Source organism: Canis lupus, chromosome 5 (genome assembly GCF_011100685.1).
Source record: "Canis lupus familiaris isolate Mischka breed German Shepherd chromosome 5, alternate assembly UU_Cfam_GSD_1.0, whole genome shotgun sequence".
Lineage (NCBI taxonomy): Eukaryota > Metazoa > Chordata > Mammalia > Carnivora > Canidae > Canis > Canis lupus.
Window position 1 is genome coordinate 24,119,709 of NC_049226.1, and position 24,493 is coordinate 24,144,201.

At 40.3% G+C, this 24,493-nt stretch overlaps 2 protein-coding genes across 9 annotated transcripts in view; both read left to right on the forward strand.

Moving 5' to 3' along the window:
- POGLUT3 (protein O-glucosyltransferase 3) lies at positions 1–22,062 on the forward strand. 2 transcript variants are annotated; one of them, XM_038536270.1, is made up of 9 exons: positions 1–202; positions 6,630–6,827; positions 9,428–9,714; positions 11,646–11,678; positions 12,766–12,982; positions 14,913–15,109; positions 16,480–16,674; positions 18,010–18,114; positions 19,551–22,062. In XM_038536270.1, exons 1-9 carry the CDS (start codon positions 1–3, stop codon positions 19,674–19,676), a joined length of 1,560 nt encoding a protein of 519 aa, XP_038392198.1. In that variant the 3' UTR covers positions 19,677–22,062. The 2 variants fall into 2 exon arrangements, with proteins under 2 accessions (XP_038392198.1, XP_038392199.1); XM_038536271.1 differs by lacking the exon at positions 11,646–11,678.
- A 1,695-nt stretch (positions 22,063–23,757) lies between these two features.
- C5H11orf65 (chromosome 5 C11orf65 homolog) overlaps positions 23,758–24,493 on the forward strand; it is a 59,800-nt gene continuing 59,064 nt past the window's right edge. For 2 of the 7 annotated variants that reach the window (XM_038536277.1, XM_038536273.1), the window contains exon 1: positions 23,803–23,937. Coding sequence is in view for 4 of the 7 variants with exons in the window: in XM_038536278.1 (XP_038392206.1) it covers positions 23,874–23,937 (64 nt within the window). In the remaining 3 variants the exon portion in view is untranslated. Of the gene's footprint in view, positions 23,938–24,493 lie in introns of all 7 variants that reach the window. The other 5 variants (XM_038536274.1, XM_038536278.1, XM_038536279.1 and 2 more) reach the window with 5 other exon arrangements.

Here is a 24,493-nt window from a genome sequence, read left to right on the forward strand (position 1 = left end):
ATGCGCCGCCTCCCGCGGGCCGCGCTGCTGCCGCTGCCGCTGGCCCTGCTCGTGGCCGCCGGGGCCCCCGAGCCGCCGGTGAGCGCGCCGCGGAGCCTGGCGTGGGGGCCCGGGCTGCGGGCGGGCGTCGTTCTCCCGGTCCGCTATTTCTACCTGCAGGCGGTGAACTCCGAGGGCCGGAACCTCACCCGCTCGCCCGCAGGTAGCGTAGAGCCGCCCCCCGCCCCCCGCCCCCGGCGACTGTCGCCCTCCCCCGGGCCTTCCCGCCTTCCCGGACACAGAGAGGGGTGGGTGGGGTACGGGGCGTCGCTGCCGAGGGCCGCTGAGCGACCCCGGGGACGGACGAGCCCGGCGGGCCCTGCGGCCCGGGCGGGTCCTGAAGGCCGGGAGCCCCCGCGGGTGCAGCACGCAGGCACTGCCCCGCCTTGAGCCCTCGAGCCCCGCGTCCGATGCAGGGCTGAGGCCTGTGGGTCCCAAGCGGCAGCCCCTGCACGCAGCGCTGCAGGGCCGGAGGGGGCGCTTGTGCCTGCGGGACGCGGTTTCCTCACGGGTCCGAGTTCTCCAAGCAGGGAACCCTGTGGGCTCAGCTCTCCCCCGGGGGGGCGGGGGGCGGATCCCGTCCTGGAGTCCGCTGCCTGGCCGCCCGCCCACGGTCTCTCCTGCTCGGGCTCCTGCCCCTGCCCCTGCCCCTGCTCCGGCTCCTGCTCGCCTTGCCTTTGCCATTTCGTGCAACCTGTCCTGCTAGTTTCCAGTTGTTGCAGTCAGGATTTGCTAATCAGCCAACTGGCACCCTTTTTTTTTTTTTTTAAATCAACAAAGACGATCAAAGTACCCCACTGCTAGCGAGAAACTATGACTAAACTCTTCTTAGTTTTGGGAAGGCTTTCCATGGCCCTAAGGGCCAGAATAAAAAATCCTTAAACCCAGATTGGAAGCCTTGCACTATGGGGTGTATTTTCTCCTCCTCCTCCTCCTCCTCCTCCTCCTCCTCCTCCTCCTCCTCCTCCTCCTCCCCCCCTCCCCCTCCCCCTCCCCCTCCCCCTCCCCCTCCTCCTCCTCCTCCTCGATTGTATTTATTTGTTCATGACAGAGACAGAGGCAGAGACACAGGCAGAGGGAGAAGCAGGCTCCCTGTGGGGAGCCCCATGCGGGACTCCATCCCAGGACCCTGGAATCACACAACCTGAGCCAAAGGCAGATGGTCCGTCAACCGCTGAGCCACCCAGACATCCCGGGTGTATTTTCTTCTTTATAGTTTTCTTTCTTTTCTAAAATTCATTTTATGATGTTATAAGGGTGTGTGTGTGTGTGTGGATGCTTTAGAAAGAAAAGGGAGAATGAAGGTAAAAATTAATTTATACAGGAAAAAAGAAAATAGCGTGATCCAAAGTGAAATGCTGCTAATGGAAGAACTAGACATTCAAAGAATATTCTATTCTTTAATCAAAAAAATTGACAAAGTTTTTTTAAGTGGCGGTTCGCAAAGCTGTCAAGAGGGCATGAAAATACTCTCCATCCTCCGCTGGTGACAGCACAAATTACTAAAATATTTCTGGAAAGCAGTTTTCCAAATATACTAAGAGTCTTAAATATTTACAAACCTAATGTACAAAAATAACTTTCAACGGCTAGTATATGTGATTTTTAAAAAGATGTCATTTGCACACAATGTCCATGCCCTAAAATCTGGTAATCTAATTTCTAGGTATTTGTCCTGAGAAAATAACCTCACTCATTAGTGTTCTCAGTAATTATAGCAAGAGAATAAGGAGTTTCTTTTTCACTCTTCTTTTTTCCCCAAGAAAAATTTCCCTGAAAATAATCTTAGTGTTTTCATGATCAGGGGGTAAAAAAAAAGGTAATAAAATCAAAGATTTTCACCAAGTCTTTTCAGACAACCTCAATTTCATACCTTTGGATGCTTCTTATTTCTTCTCATGTCACTTGAGTTTTTATTTCCATTAAAAGGCTGTTCTGTAGTTTTGAAAAGCTCACCCAGCTAGTTTTTACATCATCTGCCACCATTATTCATTCACTTGCAAGTCCTGAAATTTTTGCTTCTCCAAGAACTAAATGAAAAGGAGGCCATTATTTTTCTCAAAAAAATTACACAACTTCTTAACATGACTTAACCAAGATTCCTGTAATAATTATCACTCCCATTTGACAGTGTCACATTTATTTCAATATCATTATTCTGCTGTGTATCTCCAGGTACTAGGATTACAAAATGTGTTCTTGAATGGTTTGAAGCAGAGGATCTCTAACTGGAGTCCAAAGACGGAAATTAGGCAGTCTGTGACCTGTTGACATTGTGATATTCCTAGCATGTGACATAATGTCTGGCAGAGAAGCTCTGTAAATACTGTAGAGAAAAGAGAGGAAGGGGTGGAGGGAGAGTGGTTGGAATATGTCAAGATGGCTGGATACAAAAATACCTGTTTTCTACTCAGCCCTCCTTTACCTTCATCAGTACTCATATCTTCATAAAATAATCATACCTCCTACTTGTGTAGCATTTCATGTTTTAAACTGTGCCCTGTTGTATTTATCATCCTTTAATCATCTTATTATTCTCTTCACTCTGCACAAGAGCAGGCACTCTTTCCATTTAATTAAATCTCCATAATATGTTGTGCATCAATTTTCAGGAAGTTCCTGCAGAGCATCCATGGTCAGCAGGCAGCTAGACATTTTTGAAGAGTTGGCAAAACAACTTGGCCTTCTGGGGCTCTGTTCCCTTGGCCATGTGGGGTTGACTCTTGCTACAGTTGCAGAATCTTAATAATCTTCCTAAACAAAAGGGAAGGCTGTGACTCTGTTGTACCAGGGGTGCCAGAGGTTATTCCTCCAGCCCTGAATTCTGCAAACCAGTATGCTAGCTGACATGACAAGGTGGATGCAGATGGGCTTTGAAAGGAGAAGGATTCAAGCTATATTCAACTCTTGGCTCTGCTACTCATATGTAGGTGACCTTGGGCAAGTTACTTAACTTCTTGGAGCCTGGGCTTCTCAGTCTGTAAAATGGGGTGGCAATGCCCACGTTACAAATTCTTATAGGCAATAAATAAGGAGGATGCCTGGGTGGCTCAGCGGTTGAGTGTCTGCCTTCAGCTCAGGGCTCCATCCTTGGGTCTCAGGATCAAGTCAAGCATCAGGCTCCCCACAGAGAGCCGTCTTCTCCCTCTGCCTGTGTCTGACTCTTTCTCTGTGTCTCTCATGAATAAATAAATAAAATCTTTAAAAAAATAAGGTAGAAAATGAAAATCTCAAGCTCAGGGACTGGCACCTAATTAGTGCTAAGCAAGTGACTTTAAAAAAAAATGCTTTTGATTCCTTTCCAAATCAAAAGTCTGATTCTAATGATGCAAGACTTTGATCTGCTAACCTCCTTGGTCTACCTCGCCCCTGCGTTCTCATGCCATTAGTTGTCTCTCTTAAAGAGGTTTGAACCTCTCTCTCTTAAAGAGGTTCAAATCTGTTCCATTATGTTAGCCCCTGGGGCAAATGAGAATTCACATTCCTTCCATTTGAAGCAATTTCAAATTGCACTCTTCTCATTTTCTCTTTTATGAAAGGTTAAAATTGCTTATTTCTATTTCAGCCCTGACCATTCTTATTTTGTGTTGGCTCTAAAGTTAATTTCATGCTGACAATGACACAGGCATGAAAGATTACCATAAAAATGACTGAACATTTAAAATATGTATTTCCAGTGGCTATATTTTAGTTTTATACGTTTATTTTGAAATGTAACTTTTGCTGCTATAAACATCGGGGTGCAGGTGTCTCGGCGTTTCATTGCATCTGTATCTTTGGGGTAAATCCCCAGCACTGCAATGTCCACAATAGCCAAACTGTGGAAGGAGCCTCAGTGTCCATCGAAAGATGAATGGATAAAGAAGATGTGGTTTATGTATACAATGGAATATTACTCAGCCATTAGAAACGACAAATACCCACCATTTGCTTCAACGTGGATGGAACTGGAGGGTATTATGCTGAGTGAAATGAGTCAATCAGAGAAGGACAAACATTATATGTTCTCATTCATTTGGGGAATATGAATAATAGTGAAAGGGAATAGAAGGGAAGGGAGAAGAAATGGGTAGGAAATATCAGAAAGGGAGACAGAACATAAAGACTCCTAACTCTGGGAAACGAACTAGGGGTGGTGAAAGGGGAGGAGGGCGGGGGGTGGGGGGTGACTGGGTGACGGGCACTGAGGGGGGCACTTGACGGGATGAGCACTGGGTGTTATTCTGTTTGTTGGCAAATTGAATAACAATAAAAAATAAATGTATTCTTAAAAAACTGAAATGTAACTTTTAAATGCTATTTTGGAGACAAAAATAAATTTGGAAGAGACAATACAGATCTTGTCCAATAATTTGAATTTAAAAATAACGAAGCATTTTGGAACTAGTTTTTTTCCATAAATCCGATTCTTTCCAATACTGTTACGATTAATATCACTGTAATCCAGCTCTCTCCAAAACGATCACACAGTCATTAATGTTTGTCTTATATCCGTTTTGTTTATAATCATAAATTTATGGAGAATAGGACTATTTGACCAAGAAATAAACTTTTCTGTAATGCTTCTAGTTTGGGAAAAAAAAAATAGAAATTGTCTCCTGGTCCCCAGGCTCTGCCTGCCTGATTTTCAGTCACCACACTGTGCTTTCTAAAACCAAGTGAGAGATAACACAAAGCATTAACCGGGCAGCCCAGGTGGCTCAGCGGTTTAGTGCTGCCTTCATCCCAAGGCCTGATCCTGGGGACCCGGGATCGAGTCCCATGTTGGGTTCCCTGCATGGAGCCTGCTTCTCCCTCTGCCTGTCTCTCTCTTTCTCTCTCTCTCTCTGTGTCTCATGAATAAATAAATAAAATCTTTACAAAACAAAACAAAACAAAAAACCAAAGCAATAACCAATGTGTTTCATTTAAGCATTTCAGGTAAATGACTAACATTTTAAATGATTTCACATTAAATTATTTTTTTCTTACACCATCTTCTATGTTTATTATAGGTCGTTTATTTTAGCAGAATTCTTTCAATCATTCTTTTAAATAATTTTACATTAAATTATTTTTTCTTGTACCATCCCCCATATTTATTATAGCTCATTTATCTTAGCAGAATTCTTTCATAATTTTATCACACTTGTTTCAAGGACGCCAAAATGTATTATTTAATAGCAAGTTTTCAGACACTAATTCTATTACAAAACTGAAGATACTGAGGAACACCTCTTCTGACCCACATGAGAAAATGAAACCCTTGAGGATCAAAAGAAAGTAGAAACTTTGCTCACAAGATATAGAAACTAATAATAGAAAAAAAAAAAGAAACTAATAATAGGAGAAAGAAGCTTTTTTTTCAGAAATTTCATAAAACATATACACATTTTTATATATAATATATGTAATATGCTTAATTTGAGAACATGATAGATGTCACATGAAAGACTACTTTCATCACTACTATTTTTTGCTAGAGTTGTGAATTTCAGAGGATTTGCCACTTTTTGAAAACCATTTGCCTTTGGTATAGTGATTAACTGTGGTTAGGACTATTAACTGATCTTTATACTCAAAGCTCCTCAGGATCAGATCTGCACTGAGTACATGCAGATACATCCACTGGACTCTGGAAAGAAAGATATGGCAACATTTATTCCTGGATTACAGTGATACTAATCATAACAGTATTGTTTCAATGCCTAAATCTGTGAGCTAATATGCTTTGAAAAGAGAAGGGAAAGTTTACTAAGCAGGTATTGTTTACCATGGAATTTCCAGAATTTTGGAGTTTAAAAGATGTTAGATTATCCTACTGTAACCAGCTTAGAGAAGTAAACTCTAGTATCTACAAAGGTGTGTGAAAATGTGTGTGTGTGTCTGATATTTGTGCACAGACTTTAATAACTAGCTATAATTTTTATTTAGGGAAATAGACTTAGAAGTATAACTGGAAAATTGGGTTAACAAGAGGGGGATTTCCTGAGAAATGACGGTTATTGGGTGTTAAAATGGTTTACAAAGAAAGCCGATGTATATTTGATGGGAGAAAGTTCAATTGTCTTGGAGCTCTCATTCTAAGAGTTTTTAGATTTTTAACTACCTGGGCTGCTTTAAACCTACCCAAAGGAGAAGAGAGCAGAGAGGCAAAAAAGTTCATCTCTTCCTTGCTTTTTTAATGAACTGAATTTGTTCATTCAGTAAATCTTTACTGAATGACTAATGGATCAAACGTTGACTCAGATCTTTGGTTTCAAGACACCACCCAGACATGGTTCCTGTCTCAAGGATCTTCCAAACTAAAATTATTTTGTTATTATTTTTTTAAGATTTTATTTATTCATGAGAGACACAGAGAGGCAGAGATACAGGCAGAGGGAAAAGCAGGCTCTGCAAGGAGCCCAATGCAAGACTTGATCCCAGACCCCAGGATCATGACCTGAGCCGAAAGCAGACTCTCAACTGCTGAGCCACCCAGGCATCCCTATTTTGTTATGATTTTGAGGGTACAGAAGAAAGTAACTTTGGTGTAGAGACACCTATCCAATGATTGGTAACCCTTCATGATCCATGAAGTAGTAGTTTATTCATTTTTTTTCTTTCAGATCAAACACTATTCAGAGTAATAATCAAATCTCTTTCACCTAAAGAGTTAGTCCGGATTCACGTTCCCAAACCTTTGGACAGGAATGATGGGACATTTTTGGTGCGGTACAGGATATATGACACTGTCAGCGCGGGGCTGAAGATAGAGGTCCTTTATGGTGATGAACACGTGGCTCAGTCTCCTTATATTTTGAAAGGTAAGTGATAATTACACAATCCAGCACCAGCCTTATATGTGTAGAACCCATGCCTTTCAAAGTGGGATACAATGACCTTGAAGTCATATACAAGAGAGTAAACATGGTATGCATACCTCCTGGAGATCAATTTTAAATAATTCTGCACCTAATTTGGGGCTCAAACTCGCTACCACAAGATCAAGAGTCACATGCTTTACTGACTAAGCCAGCCAGGCACCCCGCCTGGAGTTCAATTTAACTTTTTAAATTGATTTAAATTAAATTTTGAGGGAAGGAAACTAAGTAAAGAAATTTGAATGATAAGCAAGAAAAGCTTGTTTATTTGCCCAAGTAGTTAACATTTCCAGCTTTCTTCATTCTTTTATATAGATCTATATTTTCATCTACTACCATTTGCTTTCTGCTAAAGAATTCCTGTTATCATTTCTTTTAGTGTAAGAATCCTGGTAATAAGTTCTCCTAGCTTTTGAATGTCTGAAAGAGTCTTTATTTTGCCTTCAGTTTTGAAAGACATTTTTGCTAAATATAGAACCGTAGGTTAACGGGGTTGGGTTTTTTTTTTTTCCTTTTAGCACTTTATAGATATTGTGCCACTGCCCTCTTACTTGCTTGTTTCCAACAGTATATCTGCTGACAATCATAATTTTGTTCCTCTGTACTGCTAAAGATTTTCTCTTTGAGTTATTTTGAACAATTTGATTATTATGTGCTTTGGTGTAGTATTCTTCATGTTTCTTGTGCTTGGGTTTGTGGAGCTTCTTTGATCTTTGCGATTATAGTTTTCATTAAATCCAGAAAATTTTTGGCCATTATTTCTTCAATATTTTTTCTGTTCTACTCCAGAGTTCCTCCAAGAATTCCAGTTACCCCTCTACCAGGATTGAAATAATCCCATAGCTCATTGATGCTGTTTTCACTTAAAATTTTTTTTTCTCCATTTCATTTTGTATTTTTTCTATTGCTACATCATTAAGTTCCCTAATCTTTTCTTCTGCAATCCCCAATTTGTCATTAATTGTATCCAGTGTATTTTTCATCTTCTGGCACTTTCTCATCTTCTTGAGCTTTTTTTCCCTGGAATGCAGTGATGTTACTTGGAAATAATTTGAACCTTTCAAATTTTACTTTTACAATTCATTAGGCGAAATTGGAACCATGTGTAGCCTGGAGCTAATTATTCCCCACCACTCAGGCAATACGTCTCTGTCTACTCTACCCTAAGCCCCAGGAATTAGGATGCTTTCCAATCTGCCTGGTATAAACAGGTGCTCTTCACAATCTTGTAAGACCAGTGGGTAGTGTTGCCTCCAATCATTCTGGATGGTCCTTTCCCTGCTTTGGATAGTTTCCTCACTTATATACACTCTTAAGAAACCCTACATACTGGAAGGGGAACTTTTTGCAGATCTCTGGAGCTTTCTATATGTGTAGTTTTCTCTTCTTAGGGAGTGTGTCCTGTAAATGCCAGCTGCCTTGTTCTCCCTGGACACTCAGCTCTGTCCCCTCAACTCAGTGACACTGCTGGGCTCTGCCTCCATTTCTCCCCCTGTTTTCATACCCGGAAACTCCCTTAGCCAGTAAGATTATGAACTGCAGGACTCACCTCATCTGTTTCCCATCTCTCAGACTCACTGTCCTTCACTGCCTCATGTCCCATGGCTTAAAAAGTCTTTCATATATTTTGTCTCTTTTTTTGGTAGTTTCAGGCAGAAGGGCGTTTGGTCCATATTAATCTTGGTCTGAAGTAGAAATCCTCAAGAAACATAAATAATTTTTTAAGTTCTTATATTTATAAAAATTATTTTAATTTTTATATTAAGTTAAATATATTTTGAAGAAAGATATAAAAGTGTTATAAACTCCTTTTAGGATGATTCCTCAGAGAAGTTTCATACTCATGGCTGGGTACTTTAAAATTACACTGCCAGATACCCCTGGGTTATGTATTTCTTCTTTGAGATGTGATAAGGAAGGTGATTTTAGGGATTCAGGGGAAGAGACCTCCATCTTGTCTAAAAAAAATCACCACTGGGATATCTGGGTGGCTCAGAGGTTGAGCATCTGCCTTAGGCTCAGGTCATGATGCCGGGGTCCTGGGTTCAAGTCCCATATTGGGCTCCCTGTGGGGAGCCTGCTTCTCCCTCTGCCTATATCTCTGCCTCTCTCTGTGTGTGTCTCTCGTGAATAAATAAATAAAATCTTTTTAAAAAATCACCACTATATAATTACTATATAATAATACCTGAAAAGTAGTACCTTCTCTTTTTCCTTGTTAAAAGTTAGGTTGTTTTATGTTCATCAGGCATTTATAGCTCACTGAGTTTATCAGCTAATTGGCTGAGAGTGGGTTATATTGGAAGAGAGCATATGCTATACCAGGTTGTCTAGAGGAGTCTGAAAGGGGGAAGCAAAGTAGAAGCACAGGACTCTGACATAAGTACTTTCATCACTGATTTGTTTAGGGCAGATTATTCCTGTCTGGATAATCTTAGAGTTCACCAAGAAGTCATCCCACGTTCATATCAGGCAGAAACAACTCCCTGTATCGTGGTGTTCGTTAATGGGGAGTGGCGTCACACATGCTTTGCCTTCCCTAGGACCAGTGTACCATGAGTACTGTGAGTGTCCAGAAGAGGATCCTCAGGCCTGGCAGAGGACTCTTTCGTGTCCAACCAAGGAACCACAGATTGCAAAAGATTTCGCTTCTTTCCCCAGCATCAATCTCCAGCAGATGCTAGACGAAGTTCCGAAAAGGTTTGGGGATGAGAGGGGTGCCATTGTCCATTACACGATTCTCAATAACCACATCTACCGGAGATCTTTAGGGAAATACACAGACTTCAAAATGTTCTCAGACGAGATTTTGCTGTCACTGGCAAGAAAGGTATGCGAATGGAATCACTGGTTCCCAAAACAACACAGAGTTGACCCTTAAACAACACGGGTTTGAACTGCATGAGTACACTTATACATGGGCATTTTTTAATAAATACAGTCCAGTACTATAAATGTATTTCTCTTCCTTATGATTTTCTTAATTAACAGTTTCTTTTCTCTAGCTGATTTTATTGTAAAAACACATAATACAATACACGTAACATACAAAAGTTGTGTTAATCAACTCTTATGTTATTGGTAAGGCTTCCACTCAACAACAGGCTACTAGTTGTTACACTTTGGAGGAGTCAAGATTTATACGCAAATTTGAGATTGTACAGATGTCGGAACCTCTAACCCCTGCATTGTTCAAGGGTCAACTGTAGTTTACTTATTTCGTTGTAACATTGAGATGCTTAGAACAACAATGGCAAAGGATAGGAATGGATTCCAAGCTTGGAAATATGTATCTAAGCTGTCCACCACCTGAGTGTTCATAAATTCTCCTTCTTTATGGATCTTTCTTTCCTGTAGGAAAAGAAATATGGCTCCATCCCCCATTTCAGGCCCTATAGAGTACTCCCGAGTTTTCTGTGGACTCCCAGACATGTTTAACCTCAAGGTCACCTTTAAAAAAAATTTATATATTTACTGGAGGGAGAGAGAAAAAGCATCAGCTGGAGGAGGGGGAGAGGGAGAAAGAGAATCCTCCAGCAGACCCCTGAGACAAGACTCAGTCTCACAACCCTGACATCATGATCTGAGCAGTAAGTAAGAGTCAGACACTTAACCATCTAAGCCCCCCAGGTGCCCCTCAGGGTCACTTCTTGAAGTTCTCCATCGTGGGGAATATTCCTCCCATTCAGATACCACTTTCTGCAGCTGTTTTGTTCTTTTCACCTCAAAATGACTAGAACTTCAGCCATCTTTTCCTTGTTTCACCCTAAGTGCCTCTAAAAGATGGTATGCATGGCACATTTTGTTGAAGGTTCTAGTAACAGAGAGGTGATTTTGTACCAGTGCATAATAAAAACCAGCCAAACAAAACCCCTAATGTTTAAAAATAGACATCTGTCTATAAATCAGACTCAGTCATCCATGCTCTGGAAATTTCTCACTGTCTGTCATTGATCCTCAGGTCTTAGCTTCTTAGTGACTATTGTTGGGCCTCTATCTCTCAGAAGACTTCTCAATTCCTCCCACCCACTCCCCTCTATTCAACCCTTCTTTCCACATTTACTAAACTCTTATGCAGAGCAACTCAAAATTCCTTTTGTTCTTCCTCCTTCCTGACCATGCAGAGTGAGAGGTGAGGATGGGCGTTTTCTGCCTATCCCACCCAGAAAGACTGGCAAGGTGGTTTTCCAAACCAAAAGCCAACTTTGGGAATATGAGTTATGTGGTTTCCCAAGTGTGCTGAAATGTGGGGCTGCAATCAATTCCTATCTTTATTTTATTTTATTTTTAATTCTTATTTTAAGTAGCAGGTGCCCCACGCCCATCCCCACTAGCCCACCATATATGCATATTAAGGTATTTGGTCATAAACAAGGTATTTTCTTCCTGGCCTGATGCCCTGTATTCCTACCTTGTACTGATGTTGCTGCCTCTCTTCAGTGGTTTCTACTAGTGATGAATTTGTCCCTGAGAGGACATTTGACAATGTGTAGAGACAGTTTTGGTTGTCAACTCTATGTGTTGCTACTAGCATCTGGTCTGTGGAGGCCATTGGGTGCTAGCAAACATTCTACAATGCACAAAACAGCCCCTACCGCAAAAAATTACCCAGACCCAAATGTCAATCCTACTGAGATTGAGAAATCATGCTCTATAGTGAGAACTTCTGGTGTGGAGTTTATGAATGAGCTTATAAATAAGAGTAGGGAAACAAGAGGGTGAATCATTAGTCACATCCCCTGCCCTTCCCTCTTGTTCTAGGTTCTTTGCCCAGTGGCTGGGAAGAAATCCAAGGTAAATGAGACTCGTCTCTGGGCTTTGAGCGGCCTACTCTAGTGGGACTTGTTTTTGTTATTTGGAAGTTAGGATAGGATGTGAATACAAATAGCTGTACCTCAACGTGGTGGGCCTGTAAGAATAATAGGTACCCAGATTGAAACTGCCTGAGGAGGGCAAGTCATCGAGGAGGTAACATTCAGTCTGAGTTTGAAGGATGGGAAAGGAGAGTGCCACACAAATAAGTAGAAGAATACTCCAAGTGAGAAGGGAATTACATATGAGAGGAGGTGACATGTTCAGAGAGGAGCCCAAAGTTTACTGGCACACACTCAGGTGGAAGATGAGGCTCACAGCTACAGGGGCTTGCTTTCTGGCCAGAGAGTTTAGACCTTGACCTGTAGGCTTTAGGTTCTGTTGACCTTGGTAGTAACATTATTTTGGGTTTTATGAATTTGGGCAGCAAGGTGAAAGAAGATTAGTTTGGGGAGAGTCTAATATCAGAACACCTAGTGAATAAGCTACTGTAACAATCCAGGCAAGAGATGAGAAGGATCTCAAGTATAGCTTTGACTGACCGTGGAGATGGACATGGAGTGAGAAAGTCCAGAAACAAAGGTAGACGTGATGTGGAGGTTTGATAGTGAAGGAAAACAGAGGCTTGGGTCTAATCTTGTTGATTCTCCATGAGGCAGCTGGCAGAAAGAGTTCTTGAAGCCCTTTATTCATACCTTTCTATACCATGTCCACTTCTATAATACTAAGCAATTTTGATAATTTTTAAATTTATTTTTTTACTAAGTAACCTCTGTACCCAACATGGTGCTGGAACGCATGATCCCAAAATCAAGAGTCAGGTGCTCCACCAACTTAGCCAGCTGGATGCCCTGATACGAAGCAATTTTAAATGCCCCTTCTTAACAGAGGGAGCTTACTCCTGGCTGAGTGAATTTGCCATGTACCATCCTCACCCTAAATTTTCTGATACTACTGATGACTGAGAGGCATTCTTCTCTCTTCTGCTAATTTCAAATGTTTACTTTATCAGACATGTTTTAAGACTGAGGTCTTCCCAGCACTGATGTTTCTTCTTCTGTTTATTTAGGTCCTTCTCCCTGATATAGAATTTTATATTAATCTTGGAGATTGGCCTCTGGAGCATCGAAAAGTCAATGAGACCCCTGGCCCTTTACCTATCATTTCATGGTGCGGCTCCCTGGATTCACGAGATATTATCCTTCCAACGTATGACATCACCCACTCCACACTTGAAGCAATGAGGGGTGTCACCAATGATCTCCTCTCTATTCAGGGAAATACAGGTAAATTAAAGTTTATTCTCAGAGGAAAAACAGAGGTGAAAAGAGAATGTTCGGTCAGAGAGAATAAAGGTATGTATTGAAATAAACATTGTTCTTATTTTCTAACCAAGAAAAAGGAGCAGTATAGCATTCTTCTAATCCAAAAGTTTGGTATGTGGGTGGGCTAGTGATTGAGTCTCCTTTGTGTTGATCATTGATAAATACTATTTGACAATATACATTTGGTAAAATTGTCACTTAATGCTGACTCCAGTGCCTTTATATTGCTGGGTGAAGAGAGCATTTTGAAAAATATAAAATTACATGTAGATGTAAGAGAATCGTGGTAGTAGTATAATTTGGGTATTACTATCTCTAACACTTAATAACAAATTTTCTCCTTTCCTCTTTCTGCCTTGCTTCATCCTTCAAAATCTGAGTCCCCTGCCCCCATTTGATGACCTTACACTTGAGGCACAATACACCTTTGTATTAAACCAAACTCCCTGAGAATACACCCTGACTAAGTAAAGAAGTCTTAAAACTTCTGTAAAGACACCCTGTAAAGAAGTCTTTACAACTTCTGTCCCTCTTTATTGTGATTTGGTAGGCTTGTTTAGTAGATGCAACCAGAAACTCTTTGCAAAGTACCTAAAGATAACATGAAATGAAACTGACTTTTTATTTGAGAACAGTGAATACCTTAGAAGTGTGCTAAAATATTGGAGAGAGTAAACTCCCTCTAGTTACTGTGTTTTATGATTTATCCCTTTGAGTAGTTAACAGGTGTTAACTAATGACCTCTCTTTAGAATAATAGAAATAGATTTAAATTAATTCTTCTAGAATATTGCCCTCCCAGGAAAGATACACATGCACACACACACACATATACACATGTATTTATATAGCTGAGCTATATATATAATTTTTTCATTTCATAGCATATGAGACAAAGTCTTTCCTGTATCCAAAAGTGATGTGCTCAAAATCCTGAACAACCCAAAGATGTGGATATTACTTGGTCACTTATTCATGAGAGACAGAGAGAGAGAGAGAGAGAGAGAGAGAGGCAGATGTTACTTGGTCACATAGTTTGTTCTGGTCACCTAATCTAAGAACAAAAGCCTAGCTCATTTTTTATTGTGAAGCACAAAGAATGGAAGAAGCTAGTGCCAAGTCATTGAATGTCTTTTGCTTTGAACTTGATCCAGTGCTATTTTGGATATCTCCTAATGTCATAAACAGTCCAATTTTTTTTAAAGATTTTATTTATTTATTTGTGATAGAGAGAGAGAGAGACAGAGACATAGGCAGAGAGGGAAGCAGGCTCCCCTGAAGGGAACCCAATGCAGGACTCGATCCCAGGACCCCAGGATCATGTCCTGAGCCAAAGGCAGATGCTAAACCACTGAGCCACCCAGGCGTCCTGACAGTCCAATATTTGAGTAAACTCTCACAGGTAGACAAATAGGTGAAATTAGAGCATTCTTTTTTATGTGATACAGCAAATAAAAGGACTTTTTATTTTTAAGTTATTATTTTTAAAGATTTTATTTATTTATTTGAAAGAGAGAGAGAGAGGGCACAAGCAGGGGGAGGAGCAGCAGGAAAGGGGAAGCAGGCTTCCTTGCTGAGCAGGGAGCCCAATGAGGGGCTCAATCCTAGGACCCTGAGATCACAACCTGAGCTAAGGGCAGATATGTAATTGACTGAGCCACCCAGGTGCCTCTAAAGGACTGTTTTTACTAGTCCAAACTGGGAAGTATTTCAGGCAGGATACTTGATCCTGTATTTTTTTGGAAATAGCACCTTACTTTAGAAGATGAGTTGGTGATCAAAGAGCTTTAATGTCTTAAATGACAATAGTAGATTAAAGATGATTACACTTACCGTTTTTATAAATGTCAAATTCATAATCATATTTTTTTTTTGTGGCTTCAAACTTTTAGGGCCTTCCTGGATCAATAAAACAGAGAAAGCTTTCTTCAGAGGTAGAGATAGCCGAGAAGAGAGGCTCCAGTTGGTACAGCTGTCCAAGGAAAACCCAGAGCTCCTAGATGCAGGAATTACAGGATATTTCTTTTTCCAAGAGAAAGAAAAGGAGCTTGGAAAAGCTAAATTGATAGGTTTCTTTGATTTCTTTAAGGTATGCATATATGTCTTCCTGTAAGGATATGAAGTGATAAACTTGTATTAAGTCCACCAAATCACTTGGTGGGCAAATTTCTCCAGTCTTGTGAGCTGCCACACACTTTCTTACTTTCTCCCTTCCAAACATAGGGAATTATAAAACTCACTGTGATTTATTTTTTTTTATTTTTGTTAATTCTGTCTTAAAAAAGCCAGAACTGTATTTAGTGCAAAATATAATGCAAGGATTCACCTGGGGTTTGGGGTACATTTATCTGCTTTTCTCTCTTTCATATTTGTTTCCATAAACTGGGAATATAAATGTCTTTTACCTAAAGTGATTTTTTTTTAATTTTTTTTCTAAAGTGATTTTAAATGATTTTTGTAAACAGAATATAAATACCATATAAATAAGAAAGAAGCTGGAATTGGGATTCACATCCTGCCTGTAGTCTTGCCTCCGTCCCTAACTGTGGGCCCTTCATCTGTTAGTACCCCTAACCATGTGAGATGCCTTGTTCCTTCAGAGCATTGTCAGGAAGCTCAAGGATAGGGACGTGAAAAATGTGACAAAATCTGACTGGCTAGAAAACTCTTTAGTACCAATTACTTAAGAAAAAATAAATTACTTAATCTGTGCATATATCCTGTTCATTTCAGTGTGATATAATGAAAAGAACATTGGATTTGAACTCAGGGAATAGAATTTATCTGAACACTGACTTTCTCACTTGCAAAAAAAAAAAAAAACAAAAAAACAAAAAAACAAAAACAGAAAAAAAGAGAGAGGTTATGATAATACTTGCTTCACATTACTATGATTTAATGAGGTTTAATTCCCATGAAAAGTGATTTTGAAATGTAAATCAAAGTTTATTAATCCAGCAAATAGGTAAACAGAGTACATATTATGTTGCTAGCATGCTAATCCCTGAACCTCTCCAGGTTTCTGTGTCCTCAACTCTAGAACTGAACACTAGAGATAATGCTTTCCTTTTTCATACTTAAATTAGTATAAGGAACGAATGAAATAATGTATTCATGAAATACATAAATTGTTACCAACTTTAATAAACATACAACTTTTGAAACATTTTCTTATCCAGTCACAGAAATCTGAATCCATTACATAGAGTTAAAATAGGTATTCCTATTTCCTAAAATTACTGATCACTGTATTTCTTAAAATCAGCCTGCTCAAGGCTGATTATGATTTCAATATAAAGAGAAAATGTGAGTTACAAAATAACATATAAAACTTTTAAACAACTGAATTTGGAACATGGGAAGTAATTCTTTTATATTTAGTATAATAATGTTGATGACAAGCAGAAGCGAAGCAAATGGCTGTTAAGTTTTTTCTTTATGTTTGTTTTAATCTTTTAGTACAAGTATCAAGTGAATGTGGATGGGACCGTCGCTGCTTATAGATATCCATACCTCATGCTGGGCAACAGTTTGGTTTTGAAGCAGGACTCGAAATATTATGAACATTTCTATATGGCACTACAGCCTTGGAAACATTATGTTCCAATTAAAAGAAATCTTAGTGATTTACTAGAGAAAATTAAGTGGGCCAAGGTATGTTTTCTGCAATTTTAATTTCTTGAGACAGTAAGAGACTTACCAGGATTATTTACATGAGTTCCATCATGACCCAGTTAACTTGACATAATTTAGTTGAAATGTTACTTTCAGAAATGTTATTTTCTGAAATTTTTGTCTCCTTGAAGTATCTAAAGAAGCAACATCAGGATCATTTAAATTCTAATTTGGAGTATCAACATTTTGGGGAATTTTTAGCAGGTTTAGAAGTGTTATGTAGAAAATAGATTTTTTTCTAAAGGAATCACTATTCATGCCTATACACACAAGCAAAAACACATCAAATGCAAATTACAGATTGAAAATCCCAGGGCTGGAGTGCTTTATGCACAAGAAGATATTGAAGGCAATTATGGTATCATCTTCTTTTCCCCAGTTAGAAAAAAGGCACAATGAATGCATGCCATACAACATCCCAAGAATCACTAGTTTCCCATAAAATAAGAGTTCTTTTTTTTAAAAGGAAACCTATTAAGAAGCTGTTGTGTTTTATTACGAAACTATAAAAATTTATCCTTCCATTATAAGGCTTTATTCTAAATTTCTGAGAAGCAGTGTTTGGGTTTGCAATTAACTGGATGCCTGAGGCAGAATCATTCTTGTGACCCTTTATACAGAATCAGGATTGCTTGCCAATGGCTTTTCCTGTGGGCTGCACAGTAGAATACTAGCTATTTTCCAAAAGTATAATTAGAAACAATGACTGTTCCTGGTATTGAAGGAACAGCCTGTGGGTACTAATGACTGAATTTATGATTACAGCGATAAGATGCTTTCATAGCTACCATTTTATAACAGTTTTTGGGCTTTCACTGCATATTAAAATGGAGTTTTTAAGAGTTGTTATAACATGAAAAGTGATTCATTCTACCCCAGATTATACTTTAATACCAAGCAGAGAGGCTAGGATGGGGGAACAGAGGATGAGCCCTAAATTCCTTGGGTACCCAGGACAATAGTACTAGGGTAGCCACAAAAGACACTGCATGTCAGGTGTGTAGGGGAAAGCACTTCTGGACCTGTGGAGCAGCGTCCTAACATGTGTAACCGTTTCTGTGTCATACAGAGTGTCTAGGGAAGTACCTCGTTGATTTCTCAATGCCTTGCTCCAAAATTATCTTCCTCCTGTCCCACGTCTCCATGCTGGTCACATTAAACCTGACACCTGACACCTGTTCTGTATCACACTCACCAGTAGCCTTTGGGGGGGGGGGCGGGGCGGAGGGGGTGGAGGGGATGTTCACAAGAGTACTTTTCATTTATTGTGTGTGTGTGTGTGTGTGTGTGTGTGTGTGTGTTTAAACCTTTCAGGAAAATGATGAAGAAGCCCAGAAGATTGCAAAAGACGGACAGTTGGCTGCTAGGGACCTGCTGCAGCCACACCGGCTCTACTGCTACTATTACAGAGTGCTCCAGGTGGGTTCCCACTGATCATCCTGCTGGGTCAAGGGTCCTCACACTCCATGCTCAGCCTGACTGCCTCACTTCAAAGTGTTCAGAGGGTCAGCCCGTGGAGCTCTGGGTAAGCCGAGCACCAGCCCCTGGAAAGGTAGGAGTGGTACTAAAGCCTTTTGTGGTCTCCCATGTTTTTATCTCCACTCACTATTATGAAAAACAATGCGTTAGAGCCCTTACACATACAAATTAAAAGCTCCTCCTATTTCGGCAGTGCTCTCTCTCATTAAATGCCTTATGGAATTCCTAGGTATTTTCTGAACCTCAGAGAACATCTCTCCTTTTTTTTTTTTTTTTTTTTTGAGAACATCTTTCCTTATCTAGAAAACAAGGCAGTTGGATTAGAGATCATTAACATCTCTCTGCTCAAAAAGTCTGCCTCTTTGTCCTTGTTACTACTTAAGATTGTGCTTTTACAGTTAGGATGGAAAGCAAGTATTTAGCTTGCTATAGAAAACAAACAAATGAAGTATATTTATAATGGTTGTAACACCTTAGGCCTAAATACTAAAGTGCAAATGTTTATTGAGAATCTAAGAATTGGTTCTTTGAGTAATTGTCTTGTGTTTCACACAGTAAATTCTAGCCAGGAAGAAAAAAAAAAAAGAATGCTTTTGTTTTTAACCTAAACTTATTTTTCTGTGGACAGAAAAAAAAAGCACATTTCTTCAGATGTCTGTGGATATTACCCTCCAATAGAAAAATAAAAATTATAAATTATGCCACTTACTAAAAGCAGCCTTTCCCTTGAATGAATCATATAACTTCTGCCGATCTACCTATAATATTAACAGTAGGAGTTTCTCCCTCTGAAATATTAATTAGGTTCCTGTATTTTTTGGGTTTGACCCAGCCTCAGAAATGTACAGCTAAATGTGTGTAGAACCACTGAACCAAAAATTTAATTTATAGGAATATATCAGTCAGTGGCCAAAATAGAGGGACTTCACACAGATCTCTCGCTATTTACAAAATGTATGTGACCATGAGCCTAACAGGAAGGGTGTGTGGGACCACCAGCTTTATTTTGCGATGCTTATCCATCTGTTTATTGATTTGAGGCTTCAACAAATTTAATTATTCATTCATAAATTGAGGATAAATTCCAAGAGGTGCCATTATTTCAAGTAGGGACACTTGGCTTGACACTTGGTGGAGGCTTCCTACCTACATATAAAATTGTGGATTGGGGTTCCTTTTTATATTTTGAAATATTGCACTCAGTGTCTATAACAACTGAAGTTAAAATGCATCTTTAGGACTAGAATAAACCAGATCTTTGGTTTCAATCTCAAGATACACAGCAACTAGAAACACTGGTGTGAGTGGGGCAGGGAAGATCCAATGGAATGAAGCACGGGCTAATCTTTTCATTTGCCTTCAAACACACATTCCAGAAATATGCAGAGCGCCAGTCCAGCAGACCCAAAATACGGGATGGGATGGAACTGGTTCCTCAGCCAGATGATAACACGTCCATGTGCCAGTGCCACCGAGAAAGACCTTTCCGAGAAGAGCTTTAAGTCAGCTCACTTTCACCTCCTGCTTATGCCAGTGGTGCATTGAATGCAAGTGTTCAGATAGGAGCCACGCGCTGTACAAGTACCGTTAAGAAGACGTAGATGGGGAGAGCAATCTGAGAGCAAGTATTACAAGTATCATTGAATCTTACTTTATTTTGTATAAAAACTGCTATGATCAAAATCACAGTTTCTCTGAAAAGAAAACTGGCGGGTTTTAGTATACAGAGAGGCTTGCCAAAATATAAATCACTCCCTATGAAAGAAACTATTTACATCGTATTTCTTGGTTTGTTTCCATCCCTTGTTCACTTTCCCTCTCCCTCTTCCAATTATGAAGAAAAAATATTTGTTTGTGCAGGGTTCTTCCCCTCTTATTGCATAATTTCTCCTCCTACAAGCTGCTTTGGGCATTCATTAATAGCGAGCCTTCTCTTGGAAGGTCTGATAAGAGTAATTAAGGAAGAAGAGGATGGCTGCCTTATTAAAAGTAGCTTGGAGACTATGGGGGCAATGTTTTTTAAAGCTCACTCATAACTTTTCAGCTAAGTTTTGCCAAAGCCTAAGACAAAATTAAGGAGAAATTATGCCATAAACTAATAATTCCCAATCTATTTGGGTGGTACACCAAATAAGGACAACACAATTATTCGTAGAGAGAACATTCTATGGGTACTGTTCATTACCTATATATTGAATAGATGGAAGATAACTATAATTAGGTGGGGATCTCTACCACTTTTTTACATTTTTAAAAGAGCTACTTGAAAACATGTGCCATAAGCTGCAGTAAGCCTGGTATCTTGGGAATTCACCAATAAGCTGACAAGAAAGGCAAGTATCCTAACCGCTCCCCTCCTCTGTTTCAGTGCATTGCTAAGAGAAAAACTTTGGAAATTTCCTTTTGGATAGGGTCAAGACTTAAGACATATAGCCCAGAAATTCATTACACACTCCTTGTAAGAATCACCAGTCCAAGGTTCACTTCACTCAAGAACACACTCCCAAAGCAAGAGCTCTCCACTCCCAGTCTAAAAATATTTACTCCCCTAATTGAAATATTTACTTCACCTGAAAAACAATGTAACCACTTTAAAGTAGCCATATCCATAAATGCAGAATTGCGTAACTAGATGAGCAAAACCACATTTAGGAACAAGTATCCAAGGAAAACCAATACCCACCAATTGTTTAGAAGTACAAGGTCACAAGTATAAAATAAAGGGCAAGCTGTACTGGGACCTTGCCCTAATGAATCATGTCCTAAATATATTGTATATGGAGTTTGGAGCTTGTCAAAGCTGAGATTATTGAGAGAAAATTTGTTCTCCCTCACACCACCCAGCCCACCAATCCCAGGTCAGGTCCTTCCTTGTGGCTGATGGCATTTTTGTTAGAAACATCTCAAATTTTTAAAATGTCTATCACTTGCTGCCAAACAAGCCTGATAGTTAAAAGTGAACTGAAATATACCAAGCAGCTTCTGAGCATGGAACAGGAAAGATATATTTCAGAAATTAAGTGGAACCCTCAAAAAATTTCATAGGGAGTGAGCATTCAATCTAGATAATTCTTCATCTGCCCAGCTCAGTCATAGTCTTTAAAAATAGTTCATTTTACATGGCTTTCTGGTTTGTTGACACTAATATAACTTAATAAAATAGTTTTACTAAAGCTCTGATTTTTTCCTTCAAATTCACATAATGTCTGCACATTCCATTAGTCATTTTTAGTACTTCAACTTTCCTTTTTTAAAAATCTGATTTTTAAAAAGGAAGAGAGGGGTATAAGGATATGCAAGTAAATATAATGAGTGCATTTATCTAAATAAGCTGCCAGCCTGTTTGTTGCGGCATTGTTTTTATTAGTAAAATGTTAGAAACACCTTGAATAGTTTTCATGAGGGAACTGGCTAAATAGTTATTGCTATATAAAGGAATGTAATACAACTATTTTTAAAAAGTAGCTCTAAAAAAAAAGTAGCTCTAAATGTACTATCGTGAACAATTTCCATTACAGTATTCAGTGAAAAAGCTAAGTTACAGAACAATATGAATAATGTGAAACCATGAATGTAAAAAACAAAAATATATTTGTGTGGTTGAAAGTTTGGAAGGATTTTACCAATGTCTGAGGAGGGAGAGAAGGGAATTTTTACTTTTTGCTCTATACCTGTCTATGATATTCTATTTTTACTACAAGTATGAATCAGATTATAAAGAAAAATGTAAACCTAGGAAAAGATTTTAAGTGCACAAAAAATATACATAATAAAATAAAATGGATATTTATATTTTCCATTATGCTATTTTTAAATCTATGTCTAGAATTTTGTATCATGGGACATATTATATACACTTTTTAAATAAAGTAATTTTTCTAAATACAATATTGTAAAAGATTTTTTTGTTTTTAAGAAATATTGTTAATCACTGGGGCGCTTGTGTGGCATAGTGGGTTGAGCCTCCCACTCTTGGTTTTGGCTCAGATCATGATCTCAGGGCCATGCTCCAGGATCAGGGGAGTCTGCTCTAGATTTTCTTTCTCCCTCTGCCCCTCCCCCTGGTTGCACACATGCTCTTTCTTTTTCTCAAATAAGTAAATCAAGAAAGAAAGAAAGAAAGAAAGAAAGAAAGAAAGAAAGAAAAAGCAAGAAGAAAGAAGAAAGCACTCAAGAAAGTAAAGAAATAAATAACTCCATGCACGAAAGAACGAAAGCACTCACAAAGACAGAAAGCAAGAAAGAGAAAGAAGCGCCTACTAAGTAACTCCCTCCATACAGAAATCAAGCACCTAATACCTACATCCCCTCACTTTCACTCCCCTCTATCCCTCCCTCCCCTCCCTCCCCTCCCGTCCCTCCATCCTCCCTAACCTCCCTACCGCCACTCCATCACTCCCTCCCGTCGCCCGAAAAGAAAAAAGAGAAAAGAAAGAAAAGATCGTAACCACCTATACTTCTGTATTTCTGTTAATTGGTTTGGTCTAACTTTTATTGTGTCTTCATGAATGAATGGAGCAAGACTACTATCACTACCACTCAATCCCTAGTACGTAGAAATCTAACATTAAGGGGAAAGAGGGATGCCTGGGTGGTTCAGTGACTGCGTGTCTGTCTGCCTTCAGCTCAGCTCAGGATCCCAGGTTGTGATCCCGGGGTCCTGGGATCAAGTCCCCCATAGGGCTCCCCACAGGGAGCCTGCTCCGCCCTCCGTCTATATCTCTGCCTCTCTCTCTCTCTGTCTCTCATTAGTAAATTAAATCTTTTTTTAAAAAGCGAGGGGGAAGAAATTTTGGCTTGGCACCATTATTTTCTCTTATTTCACGTGAAAATACAAGAAGTGCGATGTCTTAGCGGGTTCAGGTTGCCATTATAATGGTTTAGTTGTAATTACATATTGTGTCAGATATTAACTAGGTTTATTGTAGTGACCACTTGGCAATATAAACAAGTAATATCATCATTATATTGTACACCTGAAACTAATGGTATCTGTCTATTATACCTCAATTTTAAAAAATGAAACAAAACTGGTTTAGGCTTTAGCCACTAAAGAGTTTAAATTTAGAAATTGCACTGGACTACAATCACCTGTCACTTATTCTTTGATCCTGGGCACGAGCTGCCACATAGCTAAAAGGATCCGTTTTTCTTATTTATGAATGAATGAACTACTTAAATATCAAAGATTATGTGTATTTCTCCCACATCTTTAATGCCCTTGGTGGAAATGAACAGCTTTGTAATAAGGTTAGCCCCAAATTCCAGAAATTCACGTTAGCTTCCGTTTCAAAATCCTTTGCCTCAAAGCCGTTTAACAATGGCGGGGGGGGGGGGGGGGGGTGGTATCCTGGAGACCCGGGATCGAGTCCCACGTCGGGCTCCCGGTGCTGGGAGCCTGCTTCTCCTCCTGCCTGTGTCTCTGCCTATCATAAATAAATTTAAAAAACAAAAACAAAAAAACAATGGCGGTGAGAGCTAACAGGTTCCACGTCCTCACGGCTTTGCGTTTGGCATCTCCTGGACACTGGGACAGCGAGGTCGGGGTGAGGGAAGGGCGGGGCTGGGGGCCAAGGGGCGGGGCCGGCGGCGGGGCCTCGAGGCGGGCCAGAACGGAAGTAGAGTCGCGTCACTTCCGACCGCGGTGTTAGCCAGGAGTCCGGAGCGTCTCTCACAGCAGCGATTAATAGGTGAAGGCGATGGTGGCCCCTCCCTCTCCGCGGGTACCACAGCCGTCCTGCCTGCTCGCCTCCAGAGCGCCCGGTCTGAGCCTACCCTTCTCTAGCCCTGAAGGCCCCCTGCCCTTGACTCCCGCGCCCCAGCCGCCCCCTTAAAAACGCTTGGTGTCCCTGCAGCGCCCGGTTTCCGGCGCCGCCCTCGCGAACCCCCTCTCTGGGGCAGGTCGCCCTCCCTGCTCGCCCTGCAGCCTCCCGGCCCCCCGGAAACACGGCTGCGCCCCCTTGAGGCCGAGGGCGAAATACTGGTTGATCCACCTCCCCTTCTCCCCGCCCCCACCCGGACTTTTTTTAGCGGTTCGCCCCCACGACCTGGTGTTCGTTCGCTTTCATTGCGTTATGTAGAGCTGGGAAAGGGGAAAGCGTCCTTGTGCAGTGTTGTCGTTTGCCTCCCTCCGCCCTCCGTATAAAGGCCCGCAACAAAGAAGGAAGAGCTAAATCACAAAACTGATGAAAAGGTCATGAAACGCTGGTTTTAGTCAGTAAAACCCAAGAGGATTTTGGCTCAGGTCATGATCCCAGAGTTGTGGGACTGAGCCTCCATGGGCTTGTGCTCTGTACTCGTTTGCACTCTCTCAAAATAA

What these genes read in the sequence shown, in the direction of transcription:
- POGLUT3 (XM_038536270.1), top strand. Translation starts at nt 1, where the DNA reads ATGCGCCGCCTCCCGCGGGCCGCGCTGCTGCCGCTGCCGCTGGCCCTG. An exon ending in GTCTCCTTATATTTTGAAAG is followed by an intron (nt 6,828 to 9,427) that starts GTAAGTGATAAT and finishes TGCCTTCCCTAG; the next exon opens with GACCAGTGTACCATGAGTAC. An exon ending in ACTATTACAGAGTGCTCCAG is followed by an intron (nt 18,115 to 19,550) that starts GTGGGTTCCCAC and finishes CACACATTCCAG; the next exon opens with AAATATGCAGAGCGCCAGTC.